Source organism: Ursus maritimus, unplaced genomic scaffold, assembly GCF_017311325.1.
Source record: "Ursus maritimus isolate PB19 unplaced genomic scaffold, ASM1731132v1 scaffold_4, whole genome shotgun sequence".
Classification (NCBI taxonomy): domain Eukaryota; kingdom Metazoa; phylum Chordata; class Mammalia; order Carnivora; family Ursidae; genus Ursus; species Ursus maritimus.
In genome coordinates, this window is record NW_024426552.1 from 64,473,755 (window position 1) to 64,487,951 (window position 14,197).

The following is a 14,197-nucleotide window of genomic DNA, read 5'->3' on the forward strand; positions in this document are numbered from 1 at the left end:
CTTTATTCTATTGATATGGTATATTACTTTAATTAATGTTCAGATGATAAAACAACCTAGCGGTAGTTTTCCAGAGCTGCTGTAACAAGGTACCACAAGTGGAGTGGCTTAAAAACAGAAGTTTATTGTTTTACAGTCACGAAAGCAAGGAGTCCAAGATCAAGGTGTTGGTCCTTCCAAGGGCTATGAAGAATATTTTCCATGCTTTGCCCTTAGCTTCTAGTGGTTTTCTGGCAACATTTGGTATTCCTTGATGTGTAGAAGAATCAACACATTCTCTGCCTTCATCTTCATATGGAATTCTTCTTGTATGCTTGTCTGTGTCCAATTTTCTTCTTTTTTTACCAAGATACAAGTTATATGGGATTAGAGCCCACCCTAATGCCCCCATTTTAACACAACTTATATCTGCAACAACAACTCTATATCCAAATAAGTTTGCATTCTCAGTTAGGACTCAGGTAGGGTTAGGACTTCAACATACAAGTTTTAAGGGGAAACAATTCAACCCATAACACTTGTATTCCTGGTGTTATTCCATTTTTCATTTGTTCTGTCTTTTATATGCTACTCAGAAGTCCTATATATTGTTTCTGAATGCCAGAATCTAATAAGCGTTTAGAGAAGAGATCATAAATTAGAGCCCAAGGGCCCAGTTTTTTCCATAATCCTGTTTTGTTTGGCCTGCATACTACTGAGAAAAGTAATAATAATCATTAGTAATTGACCATACTTAAAATTCAGGAGACTTCACCTAAGAAGGTGGATTCTTAACATTTCTTAAAAACAAAATCAGAAGATTTAATAACAGACATTACCATGTCAGTTGGCTGGTGCTCTAGTGGCTCTACACTACAGATGGGGCCTGTGCTATCCACTTTACCACAGCCTCCACCATTCCCATTCAGCTGCCTCGTTTACTTAATTATCTGCCCATGGGTATTTGAGTATGAGACCTTGATTAAGAAGCTCAGGTCATGGTCTTCCCTTAGCCTAAGAAAACTCAAACATAGGCCCATGTCGTTCACAATACCAACTGAAACAAAATTTACCTGCTTATTTTGAACCTAATGGCCCTTTGACTCAGAGAATCAAAGACATTTGAATACCAGAACCTTTTGATTTCAGGGACTTTTGATCTTGATGTTTTAACTACCACTTTAGTCACATTATATTTTAGTTATTATACCCACTACTGTGGTATGGCTTCACTCCAAGAAATACATATAATTTTAGAATTTATACCCTATTTATAACAAGTATTAGTAGACAAAGCATATGTAAAATAAAACCAACCATAGTTTAAAACCTGCATAGTAAAAGTACTTCTAGACAAAGAAATAAAGATTAGAGAATCGTGTATATTTGATAAGATTAGTAACAAAAAAAATTGACCCTGAAAAAGTTCTTTTTGACTAAAATGCTACAGAAAAGTTGCCTTTTTGACATAACTCAGATGTGTAAGATTTTAGCTCAAAAATAATGGTCAATACGTAGAATTTAAAATAGCAGGTGGTATTTGATATAGATTTTTCAAAATTGATTAACAAAATCTTTAATGTAAGGTTTACCAAGAAAATAATTCATTTTGATAAAAGTAATTTTAGTAAAATAAAAATTTTAATGGAAAATGTTAAAAACAGTTTAATTGTACTTACATAGAAAACTGGACAAGGAATTAAACTTTTCTCAAGAATATGCTTTCTGAAAATTCATTGTGTTTGTATAATTCAGCTGCCATTTTATATTTAAAATGTTGGCCAGGATCAAAATACCTATAGATCAAATTGTGGAAATCCAAACTACAATATCAAAATATTCTGCCATTTAAAGACTCTGTCAATAATGGTATCTGATAGACTGAAGCCAGGCAAATGAGTGCAGTGTTACCAAAAGGAATTTCAAAAACTGAAATTGTATAGAATTTGCTCAATCTCTTGAAGGATGAAAATACAAAGAGGGAATGGGTGTAAGATCATAGAATGCTGTAGGTCAGAAATATTTACTTGAGACTGCTGATAAGCCCATCTCTTCTTTTCCTCACTAAGAGCACCAATCAGAATCCTCAGGCCTGGAAGATGGAAGACATTCCCGCCAACAAACTATCCATTGCATGGCAGCTACCACAATATGCCCTGGTTACAGCTGGGGAGGTCATGTTCTCTGTCACAGGACTTGAGTTTTCTTATTCTCAGGTAGGTTTTTGCAAGTGAAAAGTGGAGGTGGATATATTGCTTCGAGAAGGACGAGTTTTAATTCTAGCACTGCATTAAATAGGTATGTGATCCTGGCCAAGACCTCTATACTTTCTGCCCTTAAATTTCTTATATATGACCCTGAACAGAGAGTCATCTTGACTCCCAGGATAATGGCAGTGCAGCATAGTAACTGATGCTGTTTGGGGTCTAGGAAAGGGTACTTTAAGAATAAGGACTGTAGAGTCAAATTGCCCATGTTCAAATTTTGATTGTACAACTTATCGTGTAAACTTGAGCAAGTTAATTATCTCTCTAATGCTTTTTTTCTTTATGTGTATAGTAAGAATACTGATAGAATTTATCTCCTAGGGTATAAAGAAGATTATATGATATCATGAATTAAAATATTCAATTAAGAGGTCCATCTTATTATTACTGTTAACATTGTTATCACCCCCTGAATCAACATGATAACTGAAGTTGAGGGGGAGGAGTTCAAATTTGGAAACTTTTGTAGGAGAAGTTTTCTGGATAGATGCTTGGGTCATAGGGTGGTGTTAGGGAGTTTGTTTACTCACAAACCTGTGTCCTCTTTAGGCTCCCTCTAGCATGAAATCTGTACTCCAGGCAGCCTGGTTGTTGACCGTCGCAGTTGGGAATATCATCGTGCTTGTTGTGGCACAGTTCAGTGGCCTGGTGCAGGTATGGATCTGATAGAGGCAAGAGTTTGTGTCTACCCAAGATTTCCCCTCCAAGTTCCTTTCCTCCCTCTTCCCCCAACCCTTTGCCTCCCACATTCCCCACTCAGTGCTCTGTGTAAGATGGGTTAGATATAAACAGACATTGCCAGGAAAATAGATATATGAGTGGCAATAATGACCACCATAGGCCCATATGAGGAGAGGCCAGTGAAGCCACTCTTCTTTTAACAAACCTCTGCCTACATTGGGGACCCTGAGTCAGTCTGCTCCCTGGTCCTCATCCTATAAAGATCCATTTAGTTTTCAAGTTTTTCCATCTTCTTCTCTTATATTTATTTCTTCCTGCAGTGGGCTGAATTCATTTTGTTTTCCTGTCTCCTGCTGGTGGTCTGCCTGATTTTCTCCATCATGGGCTATTACTATTTTCCTATAAGGCCAGAGGATTTACAGGAGCCAGCAGATAAGAAGATTCCCCATACCCAAGGGAACGTGATCAACCTGGAGACCAAGAAGACAAAGCTCTAATGGCTCCCCGGATTCTTCCCAGACCCAAAATCCTGGCTTTGGTCTTGGTCATCACCCATTCTAAGGCATTTTTTTTTTCTCCTACTTGGCTAGGGAAGAGAAGTAGCATCGTATCTGAGCTGATCTGCTCCACTCTTCTCTCATGATAGAGGCAGTTCTAGGACTGGATATTCCAGTACATTAAAGTCCCCGGAGACTCTATATCTTCCCACCAATTACTAAACTCTGTAAACATTGTGTAGTATTTCTGAAGCAGGCCTAGCATTTCTAAATGGCCATTAAAAACACAAGTGTATAATTGAAATTAGTCTCTGGGGTTATGCAAAGTTATGTGGGAATCCCTTTACTTGCCATTTAGAACTGATGACTCCATTTTTTGAGGGGTTGATTCGGGGGCAAAATTGCAGAATAACAGAAATGGTATTTCAAGTTTCTTCATAAGCAACATAATTGTACTATTCACTAGGACCTCAAGAATTGGTATTTATGGTGCGATCTGGTTCAGGGCCTGGCCTGTCTAGTAAATTTTTCAGTACAGGTTGTAGGAAACAAATGACATTTTATTAACATACAGAAGAAATATATCTTTCTGATAATTACAGTATTTTATCTACTAACCCAAACACCCCTTTTGTCAAACCGATAGATCTTTGGAAATCAAATTAAATATGGTAAGCATGATTCTGGAAAACAAGAACAGGTATAAATTGTAGAAATTCTGTTGAGTCTTCTTTAATGCACATTCTTCTTAGGGACTACAATGTTTCAGCTGAATTATGCCTTCCTGTGGACAGTTGTATGGATACTAATTATAATTTTCCAACCATGCATTTTCAGTGTTGTTGGGCTAGCTTTTTCTTATTATTACATCATTTCTTGCTTATTGTAACAGATATTTAATAACAACAGTATTTTTATGAATCCAACTTCCTTTTTTTATTATTATACTCTTCAGCCTCAAAGCAGTGGGTCTGTTTTGATAAGTTTTTCCTATTTTACTTTTACCATAACTTTAATTTCTTTTTCCAAGTTCTTATTTTACTTCCAGTTAATTAATATACAGTGTAATATTAGTTTCAGATGTAGAATTTAGTGATTCATCACTTACATACAACACCCAGGCTCATCACAACAAGTGCACTCCTACACCCTATCACCTATTTAACCTATCCTCCTGCCTACCTCCCCTCTGGTAACCATCCGTTTGTTCTCTGTAGTTAAGAGTATGATTCATGGATTGCCTCTCTTCCCCCCCCCCACCATGTTCATTTGTTTTGTTTCTCAAGTTCCACATATGAGTCAAATCTTATATCTTGTCTTTCTCTGACTGACTTATTTCACTTAGCATAATACACTCTAGCTCCATGCATGCTGTTGCAAATGGCAAGTTTTTGTTCTTTTTTGTGGCTGAATATTATTTTATATATATAATGGAATATTATATATATATATATAATGGAATATTCACTTAGGCCTGGGAATTCCCTGTTTACTAAAAAAAGTTATGATCACATTCTAGGTTTAAACTTACAAAATAATGATGCTCGGTGGAGGGGCTTGGTCCCATGTAAATATCCCACCAAAATCTGTAGGGGAGGACAAGAGTGGTACATGAGGGTTTTTTTGTTTCTGTGGTAATGAAAAAGGTGAAAAACATTACCTTGCATGCAGTGAATGAGCCAGTGGACAGACATGGGGATATCATTATACTACTGTGTATTTCTAGGGGAAAAAATTCAGAGCCACTATCCCAAGAGCCTCATTTCCATTGGTTTTGCTCTATTATTTCATCTAGAACTGTTTTGACTCTCACATACTAAATGTAACAAATAAGATAAGTTGCTCCAATTTCCCAAGTGTTACATACTTTAGTTTTAGTGACCATGGTTTTAGAAATACTGAAGTGACAACAACACCATTCAGTTTTTTCCAGATATCTTGCTGTGAACCTGACCCTACTTCTTCAGAAGATATTCTATTTATTTTTGAGCAGCCTTAACTCAATCTGTTCTATGAGGTATTGTTTCCAGAGAAGTTGATAGTGCTCTGTGAATAAAAGTTTCTATGCACAAATAAGTTTTTGGAATGAGGCATATTATATCCTCTTCCATAGTAAAGATTCTGAGAAATCCTGCAGTAAAGACACAAGACACTTTGTTTAGCCTAAAATGGCATAGTATTCTGCAGAACATCGGTTTGGGAAAAACTGTGGTAGGCAGTTCTTTCCTATTCTGAACTAAAATCTTCCTCTCTGAAACCTCCTACCCTTGGTTCTCTCCTTCATAGCTAACAAGAATAAGCATAACCCCCTCTCATGTGGCCAACTTTTTGCTATTTGGGGAGAGCTTTTATGTCTCCTCAGTCATCAAGTGGATATAAAACAAGTTTAAGATTCTCAGTTCATTTAATGGGCCTTCACAGAGCACCTTTTAACACTGTTTTACCTCTTCTGAAAACTATATTAGCCACTCAGGAAAATGGTATGGAGGTTCCTCAAAAAGTTAAATATCCTACCACCCAGCAATTGTACTACTAGATATTTATCCAAAGGATACAGTGATTTGAAGGGGCACCTGCACCCCAATGTTTATAGCAGCAATGTCCACAATAGCCAAACTATGGAAAGAGCCCAGATGTCCATTGACAGATGAATGGATAAAGAAGATGTGGTATATACATACAATGGAATATTACACAGCCATCAAAAAGAATGAAATCTTGCCATTTGCAACAACATGGATGGAACTGGGGGTATCATGCTAAGCAAAATAAGTCAGTCAGAGAAAGACAAATACCATATGATTTCACTCATATGTGGAATTTAAGAAACAAAACAGATGAACATAGGGGAAAGGAAGGAAAAATAAAATAAGATGAAAATAGAGAGGGAGGCAAACCATAAAAGACTTTTAACTCTAGGAAACAAACTGAGGGTTGCCGGAGGGGAGATGGGGGAGGGATGGGGTAATTGGGTGATGGGCATTAAGGAGGGCACTTGATGTAATGAGCACTGGGTGTTATATGCAACTGATGAATCACCAAATTCTACCCCTGAAACTAATAATACAATACACGTTAACTAAATTGAATTTAAATAAAAAATTTTAAAAATGTAACTGGCTCAGAATCCCTCTTAATATGTGATACCTAGAGCCAAATACACTTCCAGAAGTAGTCTGACTAGAAGAACTAAGACCTGCCTTTCTCTAAACAATATACTTCTATAAATACAGCCTTAGGTAACATTAGATGTTTTGGCAACTATACCATAATATAGGCTTAGATCCCAACCAGAAGGCTGGCTAAAATCTCCAGGTTTTAAGAAAGTTATTACTTATCCAAATATATCTTTGAGTTCCATCAAGTACCATTCACCAAATTAGTTATTGGAAAAATGAAAATGAATAATCTACTATACCTGTGTGGGTTACCTTACTTATTTTCACTGAATATCAAGATCCTAGAAAGTACAGAGGCCTTGAGGAAGGTGGGGTAATATTAAGGAAGAACAAGAAGGACAGTATTACAGGGCTGCAATAAGGTGTAAAGCGGTAAAGGATGCAGTTAGCAGAAGCTAGGGACCAGATGATGTGGGCTTTGTAACCACGGTAAGACATTTTGATGTTATTCTAAGTGAGATGTGAAACCATTGGAGGTTTAGAACATGGGAATGACATAATCTGATTCTATATTTAGGGTAACTCTGGCTGCTGTCTGTATGTAGGAAGGAGTGGAAGCAAGGATTCCAATTAGAACACTTTTGTAATTGTCCAGGCAAAAAGCAATTGTTACTTGGACAAGGTAAGTAGGAGTGGAAGTAGGAAGAAATGGTTTGACGTGGAATTTAACTTTAGGTAGGACTGACATGATTTGAGTATGGTTTGTATATACAGTTTAAAAGAAAGAAATCAATGTTGACTCTTAGCTTTGGGGTCTTGAGGAATGAGGATGAATGATGGTGAAATTTAGGGGGAGTAGGAAAACTAGGGTTAAGAGTAAGTGTGGGCTGTAAAGTAACTAAGAATTTTGTTTTGTGTATGTTGAACTTCAGATGCTACTTTGGTGTCCAATTGGAGATGTTGAGCTGGCAGTTTCATGGGTCTGAAGCTTAGTTAAGAAGCGGGAGCTAGAAATCTAAACTTGAGAGTCATCAGTATATAAATGGTATTTAAAGGCATGAGATTTGATGAGATATCCCAGGAAGTGAGAGGTTCAAGGACTAGTACTGGGGTTTTCCAATATTAGAGTTCAAGAGGAGTATGAGTTTGGACTTCAAATTATGTTACAAAGATGTAGTAATCAAAACAGTATGGTACTGACACAAAAATAGATACGTAGATCAATGGAACAGAATAGAAAATCCAGAAATAACAATTATATGGTCAATGAATCTTCAACAAAGTAGGAAAGAAAATCCAATGGGAAAAAGACAGTCTTTTCAACAAATGGTGTTGGGAAAACTGGACAGCAACATGCAAAAGAATGAAACTAGATGACTTTAGTAACACACAAAATACACACCATACACAAAAATAAGTTCAAAATGAATTGAAGACCTAAATGTGGCACCTAAAACTATAAAAACCCTAGAAAAGAGCACAGGCAGTATTTTCTCTGACATCAGCCATAGCAATTTTTTCTAGATAGGTCTCCTGAGGCAAGGGAAACAAAAGCAAAAATAAACTATAGGGACTTCATCAAAATAAAAAGCTTCTGCATGGCAAAGGAAGCAGTCAACAAAACTAAACGGTAACCTATGGAATGGGAGAAGATATTTGCAAATGGCATAGCTGATAAAGGGTTAGTATCCAAAATATATAAAGAATTTATAAAACTCAACACCCCCCAAAACCACAAATAATCCCAATAAAAATGGGCAGAAGACATGAACAGATATTTCTCCAAAGAAGACATACAAATGGCCAACAGATACATGAAAAGATACTCAACATCACTCACCATCAGAAAAATACAAATCAGGGGCACCTGGGTGGCTCAGTCGTTGAGCGTCTGCCTTTGGCTCAGGGAGTGATCCCGGCGTTCTGGGATCGAGCCCCACATCAGGCTCCTCTGCTGAGAACCTGCTTCTTCCTCTCCCACTCCCCCTGCTTGTGTTCCCCCTCTCACTGGCTGTCTCTCTCTCTGTCAAGTAAATAAATAAAATCTTAAAAAAAAAAAAAAAAGAAAAATACAAATCAAAACTTGAGAGAGCTATCATCTCACACCAGTCAGAATGGCTAAAATTAACAACACAGGAAACAACACTTGTTGGCAAGGATGCAGAGAAAGGGGAAACCTCTTATAGTGATGAGAATGCAAGCTAGTACAGCCACTCTTGAAAACAGTATGGAGGTAGCATACTGCTTTTGACATTCTTTTTCTTTTCTGTGGTAAGAGCAGCTGCTGAAGGAAACTGACCTGACTTGGAGCACTTCAGAAAAGCTCTATGCCTTGGCGTTGCTGAGAAGAACATCAACCAGCAGCAATATGGTCAAGATCAGCATCGCAGCTGCCTAGGGCCACACTATAGGTTGAGGCAGCAGGAGACCAGTGAAATATTTTAAAAGGAGAGCTGGGGAACAAGAAAGCCATAGGGAGCTTCAGAAAGCCCATTCCATTGTTTGTTCTTTCCTGAATTCTCAAGCCTCATTCTGTTATCATTTCTTTTCTGTGTAGAGAACTCCCTTTAGCCATTCTTACTGGTAGGTCTGCTGGTGACAAATATTCTTAGTTTTTCTTCTTTTGAGAATGTCTTTATTTTACTTTTATTCCTGAAGTATATTTTTCCTGCATATAGAAATAGGGTTAACAGTTCTTCTCTTTCAGCACTTGGAAACGGTTGTGCCAGTTCCTTTTGGCCTCCATAGTTTCAGATAAATATTTGCTGTCCAGGACATGCGGATTGTCCTGGGCAGAATCACTTTGTATAGTCAATAAATTGTTTAATACGTCCAAAAAAATTGCTGCCATTTGAACCATTTTTCTATTATAGACAGTGCATAATTTCTCTGTAACTGCTTTTAAGATTTTTATTCATTTCTGGGTTTTTTTTTTTTTTGATGTTTGATTCTGATGTGCTGTGTCTTGGATTTTTTTCCTTTGGTTTCTTCTTTTTGTGGTTTCTAACCTTCTTGAATCTGTAGGTTTATTTCTTTCACCAAATTTGGAAATATTACATCCTTTGAATATTTCTTTGAATAGTTTTCCAGTCTCATTCTCTTTCTCTTGTGTTTTGGGACTCTGGTGGCATGAATGTTGGATATTTTGTTATTATGCCACAGGCCCCTGATGCTCTGTTCATTTGTTGTTATTCAGATTGGATAGCTTCTATTAATCTGTTCTTTTATTAATCTTCTTTCCTCTGTCATCTCTAATCTACTATTGAGCACATCCATTCAGTTTTCTTTCATTTATTATAGTTTTCAGTTTTACAATTTCTTTTTGGTTCTTTCTTCATAGCTTTATTTCTTTGCTAAGACTTTCTAGTTTTTTATTTGTCTCAAGAGCATAATTGCTAGCTGAAACATTTTTATGGTTGCTTCTTTACAGTCCTTGTCAGATAATTCCAACATCTGAGTCATCCCACTGATATCTGCTAATTGTCTTTTTTTTATTCAAGTTGTCATTGGCTGAGGAATAAAAGTTCAACTTCCTGCTCAGTTCCATGGACACTCAGTTCCACAGGTAGTGGAGGAGACAGTTTTTCCATTGGCACTCGGCTGGAGTAGGGTGGGTATTGTCAAAATGTCTCATGTACTGCTACACTGCTCTTTTTCCAGTTCTTTGGTGAGGGAGGCAGTCATTATGGAGTACATTTTTGGCTGCACCTGTTGGTAGTTTCAGCTATAGGCTTCTCCAACCCCCTACAAGATATGTAAGACACAAAAAGAAACCCGGGGAATTACCAAGTCAAATCAGAAGCAAGAGTCCTGCATGGCAAAAAAAGTTACAAAATTGCACTAATGTTTATTAGCAAAATACATGGAAATATGGCGGAAAATACATGGAACTGAATTATGAGGGTACTGCATCAGGGGTGGAGGAAAATAAATTTCAGTTAGGCTGAAATTATTATATAGGTGCACTTACCAGAGACTCTGGATTTAATGTGCTATCCAGAGTTCTAATTATTTCTCATTTTGTTTTTGGTAGGCTGAAAATTGAATTCATTTCTGGCTTATGCTGAGTTGAGATGCCAGAAATCCACTGTAGAGGAAGGAATAACAAGATTTAGAGAGTGGGGCACCTGAGTGGCTTAGTCAGTTGGGCATCTGACTCTTGGTTTCAGCTCAGGTTGTGGTCTCAGGGTCGTGGGATTGAGCTCTGTGTCAGGTTCCCTGGCAGTGGGGACTCTGCTGGAGCTTCTCTCCCTCTTCATTGGCCCCTCCCTCATGCACTCTCTCCCTCTTTCTCTCTCTTTTTGTGTGTGTGTGTCTCTCTCTCTGAGGTAAATGAGTGAATCTTTCAAAGAAAAAAAAAAAGATTTAGGGAAATAAGAACATTAGAGTGGATCTGTCATGTATTACCTACTCAGCCATCCCAGCCCTGAAGACAGGGCTGTCACATTAACATTGAGAAATGCATTAATGAAGGTAGTACCAACGTATTTGAAAAGCACCATAGTGGCTGTCTTCTGTAGGTCAGAGATGAAGGTGGCTGCTGATATTGAAATGGGTTCTATGATTTCAGTGAGGAATATGATATCTCAGGGTGGCAGAGACTACTAAGTAGCACCAAATTATCAAAAACAACTTGGGCTGATTTTACTAAAGTAAACAGAAGAGCTGGCGGGGCAATCATAATGGTTTGACTCACAGGGATATTTGGAATTAAATAATTGATCATAGGGACCCTAGTGCTGAAATAGGAAGGTCATCATGTTTACCTAGGTAAAGAAAACTCTATGGAGTAAAGGCCCTTTGGTGAACATTTATATAGGACACAAACATTCTAATACTCTGAATTCGTTCTGAGAGATCCCTCCACATACCTTTTTCTCCAGACCAACTTGTTATCAATTCTCTTATCATTCCGTTCATGTCCCTGACTATGCTGCCAAATCATTAGTCTCTATCCATGTATTACTATAGAGCTGCTCCATAGGCCAACTTTCCTTTGGGCAAAATGGGCAATGAAATGTCATGATTAGGACTCTGCCCAGTGGGTGGAATTACCTTTCCTTTTACTGCAGGGCCACAAACTTGGTGGGGCAGCTGCATCGCAGAAGTCATCACCAACTGTCATGCAAAACCATCTACCAAATAGGCTCAGATTTTTTCTGGCCATAGAGAGCATTGCCTGTGGCTTAAGCCAAGAATGAGAGCAGGATGGCAGTGCAATGGGAATAGGCACACCACGATTAAGAGCGACCTGCTCATCCAGTTTACACTTGCTCAAGCCCAGTCCCAAATATACCACATGATAAAGGGGTATTGCTGGACATGGCTGATTCTATGGCTTGGTAGATAAAACACTCAACTCATGTGGGGCAACTGGTGTTCCACAGTCAAATGGGTGTTCAGTTTCTACCACAGCCCAACAGCAAGCCAAGAGCTATATCTCAAAATGAGGATACTTTCTATTCAAAACAGGCATGATTTTCCTCCAAAACCCTATAGATCTCTATGCTGAATTTTCTCTCAGAGCTTCCACAGAGTCCATACCACATCTTGATCATAGATATTTTGCAAACCACTGGGCTCACTGGTCGTAAATAGGGTAAACATATAACCTATCATCCAAACTAGGACAGTCTTGAAAGTGAAAGGAGGCACTAGTAATAAACGCACGGGCACAATAGGCATAAATTAAAACTATCCTGAGATGTATAGTTATTCAGTCATAGCAGCCAAGTGATTAATTTGTTTGCTTTGCTTCCTTGACCAGCCAGACTACACACTGAAAGGAATTCAGGAAATTTGGACAGAAAGCTCTCAATTCTAAAATACCCTGGATTAGTGGATTAGGTCATTGAATTTCAAGGTAAGATATCTTCAAGTATTCAGGCAGAAAAAAATAAATATTTAGTCAGTTCTCAAACATTAGTATGCGTGAGAAATATCTAGATGGTTTGTTAAAACATTCCTGGACTCTATACCCAAAGTTCCTAATTCAATAGCCAAAAAATGGGGTCTGATAATTTGCATTTTAACAAGTTCCCATGTGATATTGATGCTGCTGATCCAGGACCATATTTTAAGAGCCATTGATCTACAGAGAAGAGAAAAAATATCCCCACAGACCGTCCTCAGTCTTTTCCACATCAGAATGTAAAATATATGTTATAACTGATACAATATACATTTATGTAAACAAACTAATATCTCATCTATAAGAAATAAAATATGTAAATTTGAGGTTCCTTTTTTTTTTTTTCAAGATTTTATTTATTAGAGAGAGTGTTCGAGGGTGGGGGGGAGGGAGGAGGGCCTGTCTAGTTCATATCTTGATGTAGCTGAACTTAAAATGAACTCTGTCCTCCATGAAATTACCCCCAAAAAGCACGGCATTTTACTCAACAGAATTGAGACCAGAATTGCTTTTGATTTTTAAGATGCCTATATCTTTGTATCCAAAAAATAACCTTAAATAAAAATTATATCTTTTTTGCATTTTTAAAAATAAATATAACTGGGAACTTTGTTTGCTTTGACAACAAAACTAAATCAAGAGGTGAGCAGAGATTACAGGGAATGTGAGAGTGGCTAGCATTTGAAACCTAGGGTTTTAAAGCACAATGACTTCAACTACTCAACATTTTCCTTTGTCTTTTTTCATAATCCAATAGCACTTTCAAAACCTGGGGTTTTAAAGCACAATGACTCACAATGGCTCAACATTTTCCTTTGTCCTTTTTCATAATCCAGGAGGGCGCTTTTCAAAAATAAAATCACTTCGAGTGAAATATTTGAAGTTTAACAATTCTTCCAGTTTTGTTTCAATTTCCCTTTTTCTGTTAGAAAAGGAAAAAATTTTAAATTAAAACTAACATTCATATGAACACATTTTAAAAGGATTTCTATTACTCATTATATATCAAAGAACACACTTTGTAATGATGTTTGACCTACTATACTTAAGATTTTTATTAAGGTATACTACATATCATAGATTTCACCCATTATAAGCATACAGTTTTACGATTTTTAGTGAAGTTTACAAAGTTGTGCAACCATCACCATAATCCATTTTTAGCTCATTTTTGTCACCCCAGAAAGAAGCCTCTAGTCCATTTGCAGTCAATTCCTGTTCCAATCCCAGTCTTAAGCAACCACTGACTTACTGTCTCTAAAGATTTGCCTTTTCTGGACATCTCATATAAATAGAATCATATGATATGTGATCTTTTGTATCTGGCTTCTTTCACTTAGCATAATATTTTTGAAGTTCATCCATATTGTAGTATGTATCAGTAATTTGTTTTTCTTTATTACTGAATAGAATTCCACTGTATGGCTATGACCACATTTTGTTCAGCTGTTCACCAGTTGATGGAAATTTGGATTTTTTTCTACTTTTTCTGTTACTATAAATAAGGCTTCTATGAACATTCATATATGTTTTAATGTAGATAATTTCTCTTGGGTAATAACAGGGAGTGGAATTTTTGGGTTATATGGTAAATTTATGTCTAATATACATTTTTTAATTGCCAAAAGGCTTCCAAAGCAGCCACATTATTTCACATTTCCATCAGCAACTATGAAGATTTCCATTTCTCCACATCTATGCTACCACTTATTATTGTCTGTCTCTTTTATTATTGTCATTCTA

At 37.1% G+C, this 14,197-nt stretch overlaps 1 protein-coding gene across 2 annotated transcripts in view; it reads left to right on the top strand.

Moving 5' to 3' along the window:
- SLC15A2 (solute carrier family 15 member 2) overlaps positions 1–4,382 on the top strand; it is a 31,622-nt gene extending 27,240 nt beyond the window's left edge. For both annotated transcript variants that reach the window (XM_008708176.2, XM_008708177.2), the window contains 3 exons: positions 2,049–2,195; positions 2,796–2,900; positions 3,248–4,382. In XM_008708176.2, the coding sequence (XP_008706398.1) occupies positions 2,049–2,195; positions 2,796–2,900; positions 3,248–3,424 (429 nt within the window). In that variant the 3' untranslated portion in view covers positions 3,425–4,382. The remainder of the gene's footprint in view (positions 1–2,048; positions 2,196–2,795; positions 2,901–3,247) is intronic.
- The last annotated feature ends 9,815 nt before the right edge of the window (positions 4,383–14,197 follow it).